At 40.3% G+C, this 19,467-nt stretch overlaps 1 protein-coding gene across 1 annotated transcript in view; it reads left to right on the top strand.

The window, feature by feature from the left end:
* Positions 1–3,609: 3,609 nt before the first annotated feature.
* The window catches only part of ptprz1b (protein tyrosine phosphatase receptor type Z1b), a 51,056-nt gene continuing 35,198 nt past the window's right edge, over positions 3,610–19,467 (top strand). The window contains exon 1 of the mRNA XM_028420452.1: positions 3,610–3,820. Coding sequence (XP_028276253.1) covers positions 3,757–3,820 — 64 coding nt within the window. The 5' untranslated portion in view covers positions 3,610–3,756. The remainder of the gene's footprint in view (positions 3,821–19,467) is intronic.

The raw sequence follows: 19,467 nt of genomic DNA, 5'->3' as shown, positions 1-19,467 counted from the left end.
TTAGATGCTGTGTGAGAAAGGCTTATAGGCTATAATAGTTCTTAAACTTCAGTTCTCATTCTGCTTGAAAATCCTGCTTGAAAATTTTAAGCAAACTAGTGAGGTAGCTGATCCCCAGTGTCATTCTGAGGCTATTAAAGGCACTAAAGCATCCTCTTCTTCCTCCCACTGCAATGTTGCCAGCACCAGCCTGGCATCTGATTATTTGTGGAGAGGGCTAGAAACGTGAAGTGGGGCAGTTAGATTGCAGCAGTACGATGATGAATAATCCATTCACAGTTGTCACGACTAATGTCACTAATAGAAAAAAAAACAGATACATCAGTGAGAGGAATGCTTTTTAATTTGTAAATGAGCATCTCTTGTGTGACTACCTGTGTCACTGCTGTGGTCATGAGCCCGCTGTCACCTGTCAGTCAATAGATGAGTGACAGTGTCTGACATGAGAGGAATAGGTTTCAAGTCAGAGGTGAAGCAACTTTACTTGTGAATGAATGCCAGGTGAACCCTTTGCTACTTAAAACATCAGGTGGGCGTTCTTACCGTTTTTACATGGAAATTTGTGTATATATTATACATTTTGTTTTAAATGTGCAACATCATAAATATGCTGCTGGGAAAATATGTAGTACACAGTATACTATAAAACGGGAAAATACAGGGTTATAGTAGTTGTTTTTTTTAAGTCTTGTATTTCAGTAAACACCAACTGATTATGTGTGAGTGCTTCTTAAATGGAAATGGATGGAATTTGTGGTTAGGAAAGCAACAATTGAATTTACTGAATTTACTTATGTGCTGGTGTGTTGGAAAGAGTTCAAAAACACATAATAACATCACTGTTGATTGAACCTAAGATGATTAACACCCACTCACTGAACAACAAGGCCAGATGTTTGTGCAACTTAGTAGGGTTTTATCATGTGTTCTTGTGACACATATGACATATTGTGAACTAAAGCTAGCCAGACTAGCTGGCCCATTCTGGTTACTTGTCTTTGATCATTAGTAGTGTGAAAAACAACAAAAATGTGTGTTTCCTTAACACTGTTTCAATATGGGTTTTATTAGGCCAAGAGATGCATGTTGGTCAGTTTTTCCCTTTTATTCTGTCCCTCTATCTTACTTTATTTCCTGGTAACTCAGAGACACGTTCCTGTTTTATTCCATGAAGGTTAATTGTTTTGTGTGGACAAGTGTGATTTAAGTGATCTACACATCTAGAATTATATTTACTCCTTCCATGTATCACCTGGAGCTAGACACAGTCATGCCATGCAGTATTTATGAGCACAAGATGGCATCTTTTCTCCAGAGAGAAATAAGAAATGAGGAAGTTGTGTATAAATTAGAGAAATTGTGTAGCTGATGTATGAATGTAAATGGTTCTAGTTCTAATTCTTTACATGATAAGTAGAGGGTGTCTCAGTGCAAGATGAAGCTCTCTCTGGTGTACCAGGATGGTAAATGTCAGACACACTTTCTTTTCAGTATCACTCCTATACCCACATAATACATTTAGATCCACAGAGGCAGGTAGCTCTTACTGTTTTCTGAAGCTGGTTGATGCCAGTGATAAAAGACATTCATGACATCACTCTTCTGTCATTACATGCCAGAGTCTTTAGCATTTTTGCTCTTTTCCTGTGTTTGGATGAGAAATGATTGTTGGATTTTATTAGACCTAAAAGAATGTTCTGATTACAGTATTGATAACTTATTTATTAACACCGGTTCTTCAGTCAACACATACGCATGTACCATGCAAAGCACTTGCTGTGTTGCTCTGTAACAGTCATCGACCACCAATGGAATCTCTCTCTCTCACTCTCATATACACACATCGACCAGCGTTTGTCAACCCTGTGGTGTCCAGGATACTGACCTCCAGTTGCCACTGCTTGATGTCAATATCACTGTCAACTCAGAACCAGCATCCACTGCCATGGCAACAGGGGCACACACACACAATTTAACAACTTTAACAACCTTTATAGCAGATGCCTATTGGTGAACTTAAAAGCAAACCCTTGACTGGAGAATGTTTCTTCCAAGCAACCGCTTCTTGTTTAGTGTTTCTTGTCAGGGTAGTATTTTTGTATATCCTTTCCAATTGTTGCTGAACCTCAAGTCAATCAGGCCCAGACAATACTTAAATCAATGGCAAGATGTCTTGTCAACTGCTGATTGTTGTCCTTGTTGTCCATAGTCCATAGCTAGGTTGTCTGGAGTAACCAGTTTAACATCATGATGCACAAAAGTGATGGTGTGCATCTTTAAAATCATGACTTAATATTGGCCACTCAAAGCACATTTACATACATCACCATAGGTAACCTAAATGAGCTCCTGCTAAGTTATTGACCTTGTTCCACTTACAGTATGAGTGCACACTTAGAAAGAGGAAAGAGAGAGCAAACACATAATCCATAATCCATAGATGCCCGTGTGCACTGAAAAAGGAAGCAGCTTTCCACAGTAACAGAATATGAAAAGCTCAGGATTTTTTTTTTATGCAGGAGGCTGTGGTGCATTGTGATCATTCACCGTGCAGCTTGTGTTGTTACACCAGCAGACTTTGTATTTTGTAAGGTAGAGATGTCCTTGTTTTGTATCATGCTGTTGTATCATTCAGCTTCAGCAATCTATGAAAGTGTTTGGGTGTGTGTTTGGGAAAAAGAACACTCTTCCCAGGATCTATCAGTTGTACGCCCTCTGTTCCCTTTTTTGGTCTGCAATTAGACTGTTGCTTCAGCTCCCTCATGTTCTCTCACATACGTGCACACAGATACAGGCTTATGTCCCGGAAACACAGTGGTAGAGAGGATATTGTAGCAAGCATCTGAAAAAATGTTGGTCCAACAAGTGAGACAAGGCTCCTGCCTGAATTAAAGCGGATTATCTCTCTTAATTTATGCTAATTAATGCACACAGAGTAACTAGAGCTGCAAGTTATTGTGTGAGTGAAGCCTCTCTCTCTCTCTCTCTCTCTCACACACACACACACACAATGTTGCTGCACTATTGAAGCCTGTTGCATGCACACACACAAACAGTCCTACTTGATGGGATCCTGCTGTAGTCCAACCAGAGCCAAATCACAGCACCATCACACTGATTCCACTGTGGGACAGTCCAGGCTTGGCAGGATCCACATTCCTGTTTTTATGTGATGCTGATTTAGTTCAGCAGACCAAAACCTTTTCAACACTCTATATAAAGTACAAATACTTATTGTATGGGTCCTTTTTTCTTAATGATTTAACTAAAGACAAACCAGTTCACCAGTCCATCAATATTCATTATCTCATTTACCTACATTATTGCTTCATAGTTGCTTACCAAGTTACAGATGTAATGTTGTAATACAACCGTGGCTGATGAGCTACTAGATGAAAGCTACACGCTGCAGACAGTCAGCATGTCTCTGTGGTAATATCCAATATAGCTGCGATACAGTGATTTCCATTAAGGGCAGTGGGCGGCGCGCGCACAGCTCGTCTCCTACTGCGATATACGTGAGTGCGCGTCCGCAACCAGCCAACCAGCCAGCGAGCCCGCACTCCTCAAACCAAACCGCAGCAGAACCAAGCCGAGCCGAACTACACCGATCTGCACTTAAGCTCTGTCGCCCCTCTCAGAGGCAGAAGAGGCGGAATGATGACCTCTTAGCGCATCTTTTACGCACTCGACCGGCCGTCCGTCCCTCATAAATCCACATTCTGCCTCTTTACGTTTAATTCGCACGCCGACACCATGGACGCGGCAGTTATAAGGACCGATGTTATCATCTCACAGCTGCTCCTATTTAGCCAAATAGGTAAGGAATTATGAAGGAAAACATTAAATGTGTTGGCTGACAAGTGATGCTGTGGATGATTTGATCACAGTTACAGACTGAGCGGTGCGTCTGTTCAATTCCCTAGGTTATTCAGCGCACAATCTCTGTTTCAAAAATCTGCAATTAGCGGCAAAAGACGGATTCCCCTCATTGGTTTATTTTTTATATATGCAAATGTGGATAATCAGAAAAGATTTCCAGTAGATATTTTTGTGCACTCAAATTTAGTTTCAACTGCTGTGCATGCAGGGGTTTCTCTGACCATGTACAAGTATCCAAACGAATGCGATGTGATGCTGTGCTGTGTGAGCTGTGTTTTTATTTGATGTATAAGGGTTTTGGGCTTTGTGTACAAAGTGCTTGATAGAGTCTGCAGAACTTAGTTAATGAATTCTAAAGGGAGTGACACACTGAGCATTAATACAAACATAGTATATTGACATGCATATTTTATTTCCTATAGATGGCCATATATTTCATGACCTTATTGTAGTCAAATTTGTTTTCAGTTTGGCTTTGGACCTGCACTGAGATAAAATTTGACATCCTGCACATGGGGCAGTCCACTGATTGGTACACAGCATGACTTACAATTCACAGGAACCACCAGAATTTTTTGGCAGATCATCGTGGCTGCTTTTTTACCCAGCCTGTGCCAGTATAAATTTGTGATGTTTGTTAAAAACACAGTTATTCAACAAGCGAATGAGAAATCACAGTTCTCAGTTCACAGTAAAGACATCTGAGAGTAGGTCTGGGTGCAGAGTTGAGTAACGGGTGGGAGAAGTTAAGTGAAGAAACTCTAATTCTATACATTGTGTTAGACTCTCAAGGATTTAAAAAGTAAAATATGACAGAGACACAAAAACATGTCTTACAGACAGTAACAAGGTGTCTCATCGAAGCCAGACCAGAATTGGAGCTTTCATTTGCAGATACAGAGCAGAACTTGACAGATAAATCAGTAAGCACCTTATGGCAGGTGTATAGTGGATATCTTGGCCACTGAGTAACAAGAAACCACAGAACAGAAGTGCTAAATGCTTCAGAGTACATGTTATGTTAAAAATATTAGCTGACACATCTTTGTCAGACCTTTAATTCTTTCTTTAAATCTAATCACTTTTTCTGCATTCTTCCAAAGTCTTTTTTTAGCCAAATTATGTGAAAAAAATATTAAATGTGCCCAAGACCTCCTGTGAACCCTTAGAGGGGAGCCTGGATTTTATCCACTCATCTTTGTTTGACATTTTGATTTGGCCTTTGAGAAATCAAAGAGCATGCTAAAACATTTAACATTGATTCTTAACAAGATTATCCGACTTTTTATTTTATCATTTGTCGAGTGCTGCAGATGAATCACATGACATGAGATACAAGGTTTTCAAAATGTTTTCATGTCTTGGACACAAATCTGTGGGCTCCTGTTTGATTAGATTTTGTGTGATCAGATTACCTCAGTTGAGCTCATGAGACATTTTATTTTTTTTGTTTGATTAATTTGATACAGAAATAGTGACCATCTGGTGTAACACTTGCCTCTTAACCCCTAAATACAATTTACTTTAGTAATGGTTAACTGTTAAAGACAGAGTAAAAGGAATTCTTCCAACAGTAACCAATCCCTTACTTTGCTTTGGATGGTTCTAATGTGAATGCTACAGCTTGTGTTACAGAGAATGAAGCTCACATTTCCCATAAATTCCAGTGGCCATTAACTCCTTCCTCCACCTGCTGTTACTAGAATTAAGCCATCTCCGGATCCCAGATTGGGTACAACTAGTTGAGATCATTATCTGGTAGACTTTTAAAGGTCTTTCTGCTATTACAGTCATCTTTATGCTCTTCCGAAATGCTAGTTTGGCTAAAGATGTCTAGTTTTAGCAAAGTCTTATGTTAATGTGACCAAGTGCATACACAGTAAATCTTCTGGTTTCAGTATGGTTCATCACATTGGCACCCAAGCTTGTTGCCGAATCTCTTTTGCACTATAGGCTGAACAATTATATGTTGCTTCTGCAATATTTATTTATTGATCTGTCCGGTTGCATATGTTTCATATTGGTTTACTTTGCAATCAGCTTGATTGCTTTCCTTTCAGATGTTTACATTAAAGCTTGTGTTTTTAGAAACACTGTAACCGAAATATTGTGTCAGTAAACACAGTGTCCTCCCTCCATCTGTCTCACAGTGTGCCTGGACAGCAGTCAGAATCACACACACATTTTTCTTCCTGAGCCTTTCTCACACTCCTTCATACATTGCTGTGATGTTTTGTGTGTGCTCTCATTCTGGCCCTGTTTGTTCAGTCAGTTCTGCCGCTGAACCATTTTCACTGTGCAATATGCTTTCCAGCATGGTTCCCTGCTATACAGCATACTCCCACCTGCTGCTTGTCATTCTATATGTGCTGTTCAGCAGGAAAGAGAGAGTATAAGCACATGTTTATGTTTTGGCGCTGAATTTATGTAGACACACACTTTAGAAAGCCCTATACTTTGGGTTTAGTGTCCTGTGAGGCTGCTGGTGAGAAAGCCAATCTGATTCTGCTCAGCATGGTGGTTGCCTGTACTTTTCTTCTCAGACCATTTCACAGCAGACCACAGTCTTCACCCTATATGTATATGTATATGTATGTGTGTGTGTAGAAAACTTTAATCAGCATACTAACATACACCATGTCCTATTTAATGTAATATAGTTTATGGAATCATATGTTCTACTTGTGAGATACCATCTGTTCACCCAGTACACTCAGAGTATTTGAACCAGAGGGGTCTCATCCTGTGGCATAATAGGATGCCTGATGGTCTCATAGTAATTGCCTACAAAACACTGGCCCATATTACGTTCTGGCACACTGAGCACACTGAATGTGTAAAAACAGATCAGTGATGACAGTTACAGTTAAAGGATGGTTTTAGTTTAACTTTACATGTGAGCAAATTACCACACTTGAATTAATATTGCTCATTATCACTTCTGAGCTGCACAAACATCCTGAACCCCTCTGATATTAACAATATCTATCTATCTATCTATACATACATACATACATACATACATACATAGTATATAGAGGTCATTGGCATCAACAGTGTGTATCACTAATGTTTCAGTCCCTCTGTTCTGTGACTCTATGTAGTATGTGAGATGTAACTGTGTCTTTCTCCATCTAGCTTTAACTCCATGCTTAAGACGAGATTATGTGAGCACTCATTTACACACAAACACACACATACACACAGCCCAAAAGAGTCTGTAAACCAACCAAATAAAAAATCTTCACTGAGGGAAATAAATCTTGTTAGAAAGATTTATCTAAGCCTTCTTAACTGTCTGGTGTTTAGTGGAAATATATAATCTGATTTCTTTTTCCTTTTTATTTTTTTCAGTAACAAATTTGACATGATGATCTTGTGGTAATTTTTTTTCTTCTAAAAATACAGTTTAAATCCCCTTCAATGATGGAAAATGTTGGGCATTTTTGTACTGCTCAGACTTTATCTCACCAATCTGATTTTGAACTTTTGGCTGAGAATAATGATGGAGGTGGGATGCACTGTTTTGGTCACCATAGGTTTGGCATTGCTAAAAACCGCAGATGTTACATTGAATAATTGATTTGCCTGCTTTTTACTGTTATAATTTGTGTTCCTTCCTTCTGTGTCTCGCCCCCCATGTGAATTGTTATTCGTCTGGCCTCTCCATCTAAAGCATTATATTCATAAGTGCTCTTATTCTTTAATCCACTTAGCTGCAGTCTGCTCTTACTGTGGCAGTGTACGGTCATGGCTATTTTAGAGCTGGTCTATGCCATGAGGACCGCTGGATCTCTTTGATGCTGAGCAGCCTGGACAGGGAACTCAGCCCAGAGAAACGCTTATGTCAGTTTTTGTGAAGTTTTTTTCAGTAGTTACTGTGGTTACTGCAGTGATTGGAGTACAAAATCTCAAAGGGGTAATGGAATAAAAGTAGTAGAAGAGCTCTCTGGAAATAAGCAAAGTTGACACAGAAGTTTCACATTGATTACTTTAATGATGTGCTCATGATGAATGAGCAGTTGTACCTCACTTGAGAAATACTTGTTTGAAAATATCAAACACTGACCACCACTGTAATTTACACTTCTGGTTTCATTCAGTTTTACAGCTCGTCTTTGACTGATAAATTGCTTATTATACTAATAATATCGACCGGTTTCATGTCTAGAAGCAGCCAATATAAATACATGGACAATGTATGTGTGTATGTGGAAATAATGTTGTCAAGAAAGGCATGGATGTCATCAAGTCTAACACAGTTTTTCAGAAATAATTCAATTCAATTCAATTCAGTTTTATTTATATAGCGCATATTACAATCAGACATTGTCTCAAAGCGCTTCACAGGAACCCCCCTAAGAGCACTGTGGCAAGGAAAAACTCCCTTTAAGAGGAAGAAACCTTGAGCAGGACCCGTCGACTTAAGGGGGAACCAGTCCTGCTGCTAGTCAGAGAGGATGAGGGAGAGAGAGAGAGAGAGAGAGACAGAGAGGATGAAGGAGAAAGAGAGAGAGGGAGAGAGGAGCAAACATGATACAAACATGATACAGTACAGAGCAAACATGACAGCAAGATGAAACAGTGATTATATTGCAATAGATATCTATATATATCGTCGGTCCATAAGTAGGAATAGTAATTTGATAGTAAAGATGAGCAGCAGGGGCTAGTGAAGTCGATGAGCACAGGAGAGACTGCAGGTCAGTATGCAGGTCTTGAGACCTGCAAAGAGAGAGAGCGAGAGCGAGGCACAGAACTACAAGGAAGACAGTTAACACAGATTATGAGACGATATTACCCAGTATGATCCAGACTAAGGAGAGTGGAGGAGAGGTCAGAGGGTGTTCAGAGGATCGTGTTTGTGCCCCCCGACAACGTAGAGCAAGAGAGACTTCACGGGCCGGACTGCAGGTCATCATCCAGGTCTTGAGACCAGTGTGAGCCAGACTAAGGAGAGAAAAGGAGAGGTTAGAGGGTGAGAGGGAAACTGCTCAGTGGATCATGTTTGTGCCCCCCGACAACGTAGGCCTAGAGCAGCATAGCTGTGCTACACACTAGGTCTAAGGCTAACTGTACGCCTTACTAAACAGAAAAGTTTTAAGTCTAGTCTTAAAGGTGGAGGCAGTGTCTGCCTCTCGGACCCAGATTGGTAACTGGTTCCATAATAGCGGTGCCTGATAGCTGAAAGCTCGTCCTCCCATTCTACTTCTATGAATCCTAGGAACTACTAGTAAACCTGCACTCAGAGATCTGAGTGTCCTATTAGGAACATATGGTACAATCAGGTCCTGCAGATACAATGGAGCAAGTCCATGAAGAGCCTTGTAGGTTAGAAGAAGGATCTTGAAGTGTATTCTTGAGTCCACTGGGAGCCAGTGAAGAGACGCTAGGACAGGAGAGATATGATCCCTTTGGCTGCTTCCTGTCAGAACTCTAGCTGCTGCGTTCTGGATCAGCTGCAGACTGTTGATGGAGTAATGTGGACATCCTGACAATAAAGAGTTGCAGTAGTCCAGTCTTGAAGTGACAAAAGCATGGATGAGCTTTTCAGCATCACTCTGAGAGAGGATGCTCCTGATCTTAGTAATATTACGCAGGTGAAAGAAAGCGGTCCTGGAGACCTGCTTAATATGAGAGACAAACGACATGTCTTGATCAAAGATAACTCCAAGGTTCCTCACAGTCGTACTGGAGGCCAGAGTAATTCCATCCAGGGAGAAAGTATTATCTGATAAACTAGTTCTGAGATGTTTCGGTCCAAAAACAATGACCTCAGTCTTGTCCGAGTTTAATAGTAAAAAGTTGGAGGACATCCAGTCCTTTATGTCCTTTAGACACGCCTGTAGTCTGACTAGCGGCTCCGTTTCTTCAGGCTTCATGGATAAATACAGCTGGGTATCATCAGCATAACAATGAAAGTTTATGCCGTGCTTCTGGATGATGTTTCCTAGAGGGAGCATGTAGAGGGTGAACAGGATCGGTCCGAGCACAGAACCCTGTGGAACACCGTGGTTAACCCTTGTACCTGTGGAAGACACATCGTTAGTGTGAACAAAATGAAATCTGTCAGATAAATATGATTTAAACCAGCGCAGTGCTGTTCCTGTAATCCTGATCTCGTGTTCCAATCTGTGTAGCAGGATGCGATGGTCTACGGTGTCGAAGGCAGCACTGAGATCCAGTAGAACGAGTACAGAGACGAGACCCCGGTCCGATGCCATGAGGAGGTCATTGGTGACTTTAAGCAGTGCCGTTTCTGTGCTGTGATGGGCTCTGAAACCAGACTGGAAAGCATCAAACAGACTGTTACTACACAGGTGGTCGTTTAGCTGACTTACAACAGCTCTTTCAAGTAGTTTGGAGATAAAGGTGAGGTTGGAGATCGGTCTGTAGTTTCCTAAGACGTCCGGGTCCAGTGAAGGTTTTTTAAGTATCGGAATGATCACAGCAGTTTTAAAAGCCTGTGGTACATATCCTGTTTCCAGAGACAAGTTGATCTGTCCTAATATAGAGTCTCTGATCAGAGGAATAGCATCCTTGAGGAGCTGTGAAGGGATCGGATCCAGAAGACAGGTAGTAGGTTTAGACTTGCTGATGCTGGTGGTCAGCTCAGGGAGGCCGATGGGCGCGAAGCAGTCCAGAGTTAGATCAGGATCCATTTCCAGAAGTGGCGGTGTAACCATTAACTATATCAGCATTTTTGATTTTTAGGCCACATACTTATATCTAGGTGATAGAGATATGATTAAAGTCTGTTAAACAATTAATAATACAAGTCAATTGAGGACTGCATAGTTGGCCAGACAAGTGAAAATTGCACCACCACACTAAGTCCTAGAGGTCTCAGTGTAAGGCAAATTCATATTGTTCCCACATATCATAAATTCCATCTGTTTTTAGACTGTGAATGCATTATCTGCATTGTGTAATGTCACAACCCAGTACTGGTTTCTCCCTAGGATAACACATATTTCTTTGATGACAGTAACTGACATTGACTGTTATACACAAATAGTTGTTAAATGAAAGAATATTTTAAAAAGAAATACTTCACAATTAGAAATGTGTGTTTATAAACTCTTAGAGCATCCCAGTGGACTGAGTCTTCAGCACCCAGCTGTGTTGCAGCTCATTCCAGAAGTGATGTGCATGGGACTGGAAACCAGTCTGTCCCCAGTTCTCTTGGGATTAGATATCATGGTGACTAACTCTGAACTCAAATCATATTTCAGAATATCACAGCAGTGTAGTTGCGCTTTATAGATGATCAATCTGGTTACTTTGACAGGTTTTTAAAATCTTAGTTCTCTGTTTTAACAGGTGTATTTGAAGTTATCCCACTGTACAAGGTTGTCAGACAGTGTGGGTTAATATGGATAACTGAAAGTGTGCAACCCTATATAATGGATTCCAGCACAAAGATACAAAAGACAAGAACTACTTTGTAAGAGTACTTGCAAGGTCAAGTCTTATCATGAAAAGCTGGCCTTCACAGTAAGATCAAGACATCATATGTCAGACTCCTCCAGACAGTCTTTTCTGGAAGGCATTTAAAGTTGGCAGATATAACCTGCCATGAATTGTTCTAAAAATGAAAAAAGAAAAACCTGTTCAAACGAGGCTCACCTGTCCAAAGTGGATTTAAGTGTTGCATTGTTTTAGAAAGCCACAGAAATGATAAGTTGAACCACTATGTACCTCCTGTTTGAAGAATCTGTAGAAGTGTTGTGCTTGAGGTAGTGAAGAGTTGAAGGATGACCAGAGAAGGCACTTAAATTCAATATTTGAATAGGGGAAGGAGCCAGAGATCTTGAACAGAGTAGTTTGCAACAGAAAAAGAGGACGGCAGGATAACTGAGAACAAAAGGTGAAAAGGAGAGGAAGAATGCAACTGAAACCAATGCTTTAGTGTTCAATCAACAAATGCCAATGCTCTCTCTGAGGTCTCTCCAGTTGAGAAAGTCTGTCTGAAGTTACAGCAGCTGACAATGGCTGTCTGTTTCTGTCTGTGCCCACATACAAAAGCTACTGTTGTTTTTTTAAGAGGCTGGCACCAAAGACAGAGGCTACTGGAGAGCGATAGAACCTTGCTAGTGATCGGCTAGTCAGCTGAGCATATAAAACTGTGATATGTACAAAAATGAATATGCATTCACAGGAAATCTTGAGGAGTGCAAAAACAATAGCTCATCTAAATAAGACATTTGGTTATAGGGTGAGCTCCTTTCATTCATACTTCTGTTTCAGTGCTATGATGCAATGGTTGATTAATGGTTGGTGACATGCCCACCATAGTGCATTACACCCATAGGATTTCTCTGTTGTATAGCATTGTTCTTCTTGTCATGATGATGCTGGGGTTTAGCTTTTGACTTTTGTTGTGCAAATTGTGCAAACTCTCTGTGTTAAAAGCTTTGTTAACATCTATAGACCTACATCTGAGGTCAGACAGATCATGGCAGCATTGTGGTTCAACCACGGTACACATGATTTTGCATGGTGTTTATGACGGTGTGAACTGGGCTTTCCAGTTATTAAACTACTAATACTACTGACTGTAGAAAATCAGTCAGAAGCAGAGGGCAGAATATGTTTTAGTTGACAGAGTAAGATAAAATTACAACTCTGTCTTTCTCATAGGAAAGCTATTTTAGTCAATTTTCTTGAGAAAATGTTTGTCAATGTCAACATTTTGTTCAAGGCTTTAGCTTTATGAACTGCTGCTAGGTTAGTTATTTCAGGCAGTGTTGAAGCTAAAACCAATTGGCTTGATAAACATTAATGGACGCCTGTCAATTGTTTTGCCAAGCATGGCATTTAGAATAGAAGTTAACTGGCTCTCATTGCAGCAGAAACTTTCCTTTCCCAGGGAGAAAGTCCATTAAGTGGCTGCGGCTGTGACCAATCAGTTGTGTGAAAGTTGATTAACCCCCACCAGCCGACCACCCTCTTTAGTCTTTCACACACCCATGTTTCAATAGAAATATTTAGGGGATCCACTTGGAGTAATCTCAATTCCAATGCACACTTTATAGTACATGCACACTGTGGTGCCATTGTGTATAAATATATTTGTGTATTTATTTGTGTGTCAAATATATTTACAAGTCTGTGAGTTCACACATATGTTATTATTCAAATGTGTGCTATCTGCCAGACAAGTGAGGAATTGGGGGGATGACCCTGCACTGAAAAATAAAGTGAGGAGTGGATGGTTTCGTATCCATGGAGATAGAGAGAGTCGAAGCAGGAAGCCAACAGGAAGTCAGGGTGTTCCACCTGCCAAAGGGGGCTCTTCCGTTGTCATGACGCTGTGAACCACTGTCATGGAAACCCTGCGGGTTCAGACTGAATGCTGATGGAAAGCATGTTCAATAGATTCTTCAGTGGAAGTATGTCATCCATCTTTAGCTTCGACACATATTATTACGCAATTTTAGCGACTTTTAAAGTGAATTTTCAGCTGACCTAGTACAGAAAACCACCTGGTTTTCTTTTTGTGTCCATTTTTCTTCTACTGGTGAAAACACAGCAGTCTTTAAGCTGTTCCTGTTAAAGAGTAATCATTGCTTTCAAATTCTCTCCCAGCAAATCTTAAAGAAGATCTTTTTTTTTTACCAGCAGCTTATGCATTAGTTTGCAGCTCCACTCCACTGAACTGCTGTTGGATTACCAATCACATACATGGCACACATATACACACATACTGTGCAGTATTTTCATGATGTGCCAAGCAGATGGTAATGGTACATGTCACTGCTCTAACTAGGAAGGGAGATTAGGGAATCACACATACACGCACACACACACACACACATACACACACACACACGTGGACACACATATACGCACACACAAACACACTGCACTGTATACCTACACAAACTTGCAGTTTCCTCACAACTGAGAGGACATTTGCAATCAAACAAGCTCAGTGGATAAACCCAAACACACTTCCTTCATGCACAGAAAACACACCACCAATGAGGGGGGAAACATTAAACACACACATGCACACACAGACACACACTTGCATGTGCCAACTGGCCTCATCCCTTCAGTCCCCTGTGTTCTTCTCCTTTTGTATACATGCGTGTGCCCTAAATGTCACCTCACAGCACACATTCCTTACTGTTTACACATACTATACTTTAGTTAATCTACTTTGATAATTGTCTGTTTACCTCATTTGTCTGCATCTGTGCACATCCGTGTGGAAGTCTGTGCATGTGAGCGTAATATGTCTCATGTGTCTGTGCTGCATTTATTCATAACTTCTGGACAAGATAGATGTCCTCCCTGTCTGGTTTGCTTTTTAGCTAGAAATAGAGATTTGAGGTCAGTCCCCTGCAGGGCTTCTACCACAGTTCATCGGAAAATATCCCAGTTTAAGGCTAAAATGTGAAGGAAACATGCTCATTCATCCCTTTAACACCTGGCTTTAACCCAAGCCCTGGGGTGTTTGGAGTGTAATAACAGTTACATGCATTAAAGAAGAATACTGCAGATACAACAGAAGAGAACAGAGAGTGTGAAACCTCTAAAGCATGTTAATAATATTTTAATTTATTAGTTGTTGGAAATAAACGATTAACTGAAAAAATGTGTAATGGATAATAGGTTATTGCTAATGATGCAGCTGTAGCCCTATTGCCTACATCCTTACATTTTCAGCATTGATGAGAAAGTGACATTTAGAAAGCTGTAGATGAAACCTATGGGAAAAGACAAATCCAAAGCACCTGTGCTTACATCGCTGACTCATGCTGTCAGTGTGGGTATTATTCATTTAAACTCAAGTCTGTTACTCCTAAACACACTAAGCCTTTTGTCCTGTTGAGACCGGGAGAAGCTGGTGATCATTTTTCAGTTGTTACCAGTGTGTGTGTGTGCATCTGGTTAAAGCTGTACAGAGTTTTAAATAACACCTCAGTTTTATTAGACTTTTATGGAGCCAAATTGCTGTAAAGGAATTTGCAATACCCCATCTAGCTAGACATAGTGGGGTGTTACCTGACACTGTAAGTGTGTGTGCATGTGTGTTCACATGTGCACATACACACCCTCCCACCCCTGTGCCAGCTGTTCATCTGTATTGCCACCTTCAACACAGGGCCTCATATTCTCACGGTCACCTACAAACACACACTTCTTCACAAAACTAACTCCGTGTCCCCTTCAGAAAATTGGACTGCAAGACACTCCACATGCTCTATTATACTGACACAAAACGCACACACAGATTCCAGTGATAGTCTGTTCTGATAAGGTTTTATATTGCAGCTTTAATGTCGCTGAGTTCCCCGTGGAACAATGCTTGGTTTGTTTAGCACCCCAAAAAAATGTCCTCTTTAATGTGGAGCCTAATCCCATTAACTCATAACCTGTGCTGCTGGGCTTCACTGTGAGGCTTCGGTCACTCAGCCTGACAAAGTTGATCAATGTGAGACATCTCAGACACATTAGGACAGGGACAGATGATAAAGGGTCCCAAAATGTCTGATTTAGTATTCACTAGTCTGCACAATGAAAATATTCTCTCTCTTTATTTTGCCTTTGTATGTGTAATTCCCCCATGCTAATGGTCCTGTGCATGGTTTCTAATATGACATGCAGTGTATCAAACTGACACTGGCAGAGTAAGATAAGGCACAGAAACGGTGACAGTCAGTGTGAGTTAAGTCAAGCGTTCTAATTTAACCAGCTGACACTCAACACAGCTGAATGCTATATAAGTTATAGTTTGGCCCCTGAAGGTATTTGCCTGTGTGACAGTGTCTCTTTATGTGTGTATTTTGGGGTCAACAGGTGTCATGCTTTATGATGTCATGTGTTTAATGGTGAAGAAGTTATGGCAGTTGGCACTTTCACTTAGCAAAAGATATTTAACAGGAGTTTCTTTATTTGTTTGTAGGAATGCTGCTCATTATGTGATGACAGAGGACATCAGTGATTTATAGTACTGTACTGCACCAAGTGGAGGAAATGACATGTAGTCAGTCTACTGTTTTGGTCTAATTTAAGATACTGCAGTTCCTCAAATAGTGACCTTTATTTACCTCAGCTGCAGAGGCTAACAAGCAATTACTTGAAGCTGACTTGCATTAGAGGCAGACCTTTACTTCATATTCTTTCTCAACTGGTCTTACGTTTGTGTGAAGCCAAGATTTGCATTTCATTATTAATAGAAACTTTCCTATAACTATTTTCAAATTAAAAGCTTCTATGCATTTGAGGGCTCTTCATTTGTTAACAGTGCTTTTACTGTGAAACATTTGCAGGAAAGGACGACAAACAACTTGACCATTTGAGACATTGCATTTTTTGGCATTTGAAGTGACCACTTCCTTTTCACCACATGTGTAGGTCTGAAGATTGTGGTGACTAATTGATTATAAAAAAACTGCTCAATTAGGAAAAAAATGTAATGCAGATGTAGAATATGGTCAATTTTCCAAACTTCTGTCTTGTTTACCAGGCTACAAACTAACCTCTCTATAGACACTTTCACACACAGGGCCTCTTTAATACAACATCTACTGTTAAAAATTAGTTTGTAATCAGAACCAACATATGATTCCCTCTTCTCAGGGATTCAGGCTAAACCAGCCCCAGGAGTCTTGTAATCCAACACGGTGCTATTCATTAGTGATCATCTGGGACTGGCTCACTTATCCCAAGTCTAATAACACTGAGCCGGCTTCGCTCAATCCTCCCTGCAGCATCTCCTTTTCCACCAAAAAATACCATCCATAGCTATTACTGGTTAAAAATAAAAGGCAGTGACATCTCAGTTGAATTCAACTCCAGACTGAAGGAGTTTTAAATAACAGTGATTCAATACAGGCTTTAAGCTGCAGTACTAAAAATCTTTGCCTACATGTCTAAGTTTGATTGAAAGCAACAAGTTCATGCCCCCTCTTACAGGGTTACTGAAAAGCCATGGTAACTGAAGATGGAGGCAAAAAGGTCACAGCCGATTAGATAGACTGAAACAGTAAATTTCAACACTTTATGACAAAATCACTCCTGGAATAAGCTAAACGTGATGAAGTGATGTAAGAAGATCTGAGTGGACACATGAGACTGGAAAGATGGTGGGAGTCATGTGCTGCAATTTCGTGAACTTTGCATTTGTGAGCTTTGGCCACGTGTATTGTGTTAGGGGCTAATTTTAGAGGTCCAGATGGATTCAAGTGAAATAAATTGAAGATTTAATTACCAAAATTGTGCATGCTCTATTTGGCAACACACATAGTATTTAAAGTAATAATACAATACCACAGATAATCTCATCTATTTGCATTTTTATAAGCCAGCAAAATCTGAATAGTACGATTGATAGATGACAGTTTAAGAAAATGCTTTAAATATTGAGAAGTTCCAAACATTCACCTGACTGACAAGTGAGAAGTAGTGATATTTAGTCCTGCTGTGCGTCTGCATGTTTTGGCTATGTAACATGTTTGAGTGTTGCTCTTGTAGTAAATTTCCCTCAGTGACTGACACCACCGGAGAGAAGCTTATAGTCAGAGGGTCACCATCTGACACATTCTCATTTGGCATTTGAGGGAGTTCATAACTGGAACCTGTCCGTTTTTGACTGCCCTTCATTCTGACATCAGAGATGTATGTGAATGTTTGATGAAGAAGCAGTGCATTGTTGGAAAGGTGCACGTCCTTTGCCACCTAAACCTTTAATGTCGGGTTCTGGGAACTGAGATAAAGCAGATCAGGAGTGCAGACGTGGACTAATACAGTGAATTATCTGTGAGCTTTATGCATGGCCAGCCTGCAACACTGAAATCCCATCACTATCTGCTGTGCTCTTTAAAGCACAGAGCACCAGTGTTTCTTCGCTTCTGGCTTTTTCCTTGCACTGTACTGTCTAATCACTTTATTCCTCTGCTGCATCAAACAACTCTACTGTATGTGTCTTTTTAGCCTTTGGTGCTTCTGCTTTGAATGTGAGGCTTACCTGTCCATCGAAACCCAGCAGCTGCAGCTCACAAAACAGTTCACTAAGTCGTGGTACATTATCTTTTTTTTGGCAGATGTATTTGGCTGGTTTTCCTTTTTCCCCTCCATCTGATAAAATATAACCGTGTAATAATAAATGATACACAAATGAGCTTACCTGAAACATTTATTGTCTTTTTATTTACATTTTGTGCCAGCACTAAGTCCATTCCATTGATTCCATTGCACCTGGCCATCCTTGGTGTTGGCTCTATGAAATGCTGCCTTAAGGAATGGGTGTCAAAAATTTTGTAAGCAAAGAGGTCATAATCTATGTGATAGCAAAAAAATAACTTTATTTATTCATATCACTTTGTCTGCTACTCATGTTTGCAATGCTGAGGACTACACAGGCCAATAACAGTTTATATATAACACAGACCTTTGAAAGCTAAGAATTCAAGGCTTACTCCAGGAATGTATGTCCTTGTCCTTCTCATTGTTCTGAATATTAGCCCACACTGGGTAACTTCCTCTTGAGTCTTCTGGTAGAATAGCTGATTGACACAAGGGGCAGCGTCACATGTGTTTCACACATGGTTCCACTACCACAACACTGGCTGCAGATTTGTCTGTCTATTAATCTGCATAATATGCTCTGGCTGATGCTAATGGCCATAAATCAACCTGATTTATCTGTCAATCTCTAGACCATTTACATTTTAATACAAGTTTGGAAAGTTTCACACTAAAATCATACAGTAAATCCCTAATTCTGTCACTGTGACTTCATTGCCTCATATTGGTTTATACATTATAAATTTAGCAGGTGACAAAAACTATTTCTTCCAGCATCTGCAACAAACTGTTCAGGCACAGTGGTTGGCTAAAGGATGTAATCCACCACCTCAGGAGAATTTACTTAGTCAGCTTGCTCCATCATCTCCACATCTTCAGCCTTATGTAGATTTTTGGAGCAACTCTTATTTTACACTCAAGCCCAGATGCATCAGCTGCTTTAGTTGAATAAAGGGCAACCGAGGTTGAAGTCGCTCCATCTGGCTTTTTGGTTTCACTTTTGTGGACCTAGACTGTCCAGATGCTGTTTGAGGCTGAGGTAATGTGAGGTAATGCATCAGACACAGAATAGCAAATCTGCCAGATGGGATGTGGAGCAGGTATTTTTAACATTAGGTGTAATCATACAGTGTTTATGTGTCAGTGTGTGTTCTCTGTCTGTTTACCTCTCACTGAGGTAGAAATTCTAACCTCCATCTGAACATCTCAAAAACAGCAATTAAATAATAGGTGCGTGTGTTTTTATGTCTCATAGGCAAATTCCTTACATTATGATGTTAACAAGGCCATTACTGATGTATCAGCCTGGGTGTCATTTGTATTTTCCTATCCCTCATTCCTACCTTTCCACATGAACATGATCATCAAATGCAAAGATAGAAAGCAGTCAGTGGAAGTGCAGACACATCATACTTTATTTTCTTTATGTGATGTTGTTGGTCTCTGATCCTGTGTTAGAGGCTCCAAGAAAGTGGTTTTCTCCAGAGAATGTATGTGATACTTACACAATCTCATCGTCTGATACTTTTTGCATTTTTTTCTGTT

Source organism: Parambassis ranga, chromosome 2 (genome assembly GCF_900634625.1).
Source record: "Parambassis ranga chromosome 2, fParRan2.1, whole genome shotgun sequence".
Classification (NCBI taxonomy): Eukaryota; Metazoa; Chordata; class Actinopteri; family Ambassidae; genus Parambassis; species Parambassis ranga.
Note: the sequence above shows the minus strand (reverse complement) of the source record. Positions and strands in the feature narration are given on the sequence as shown.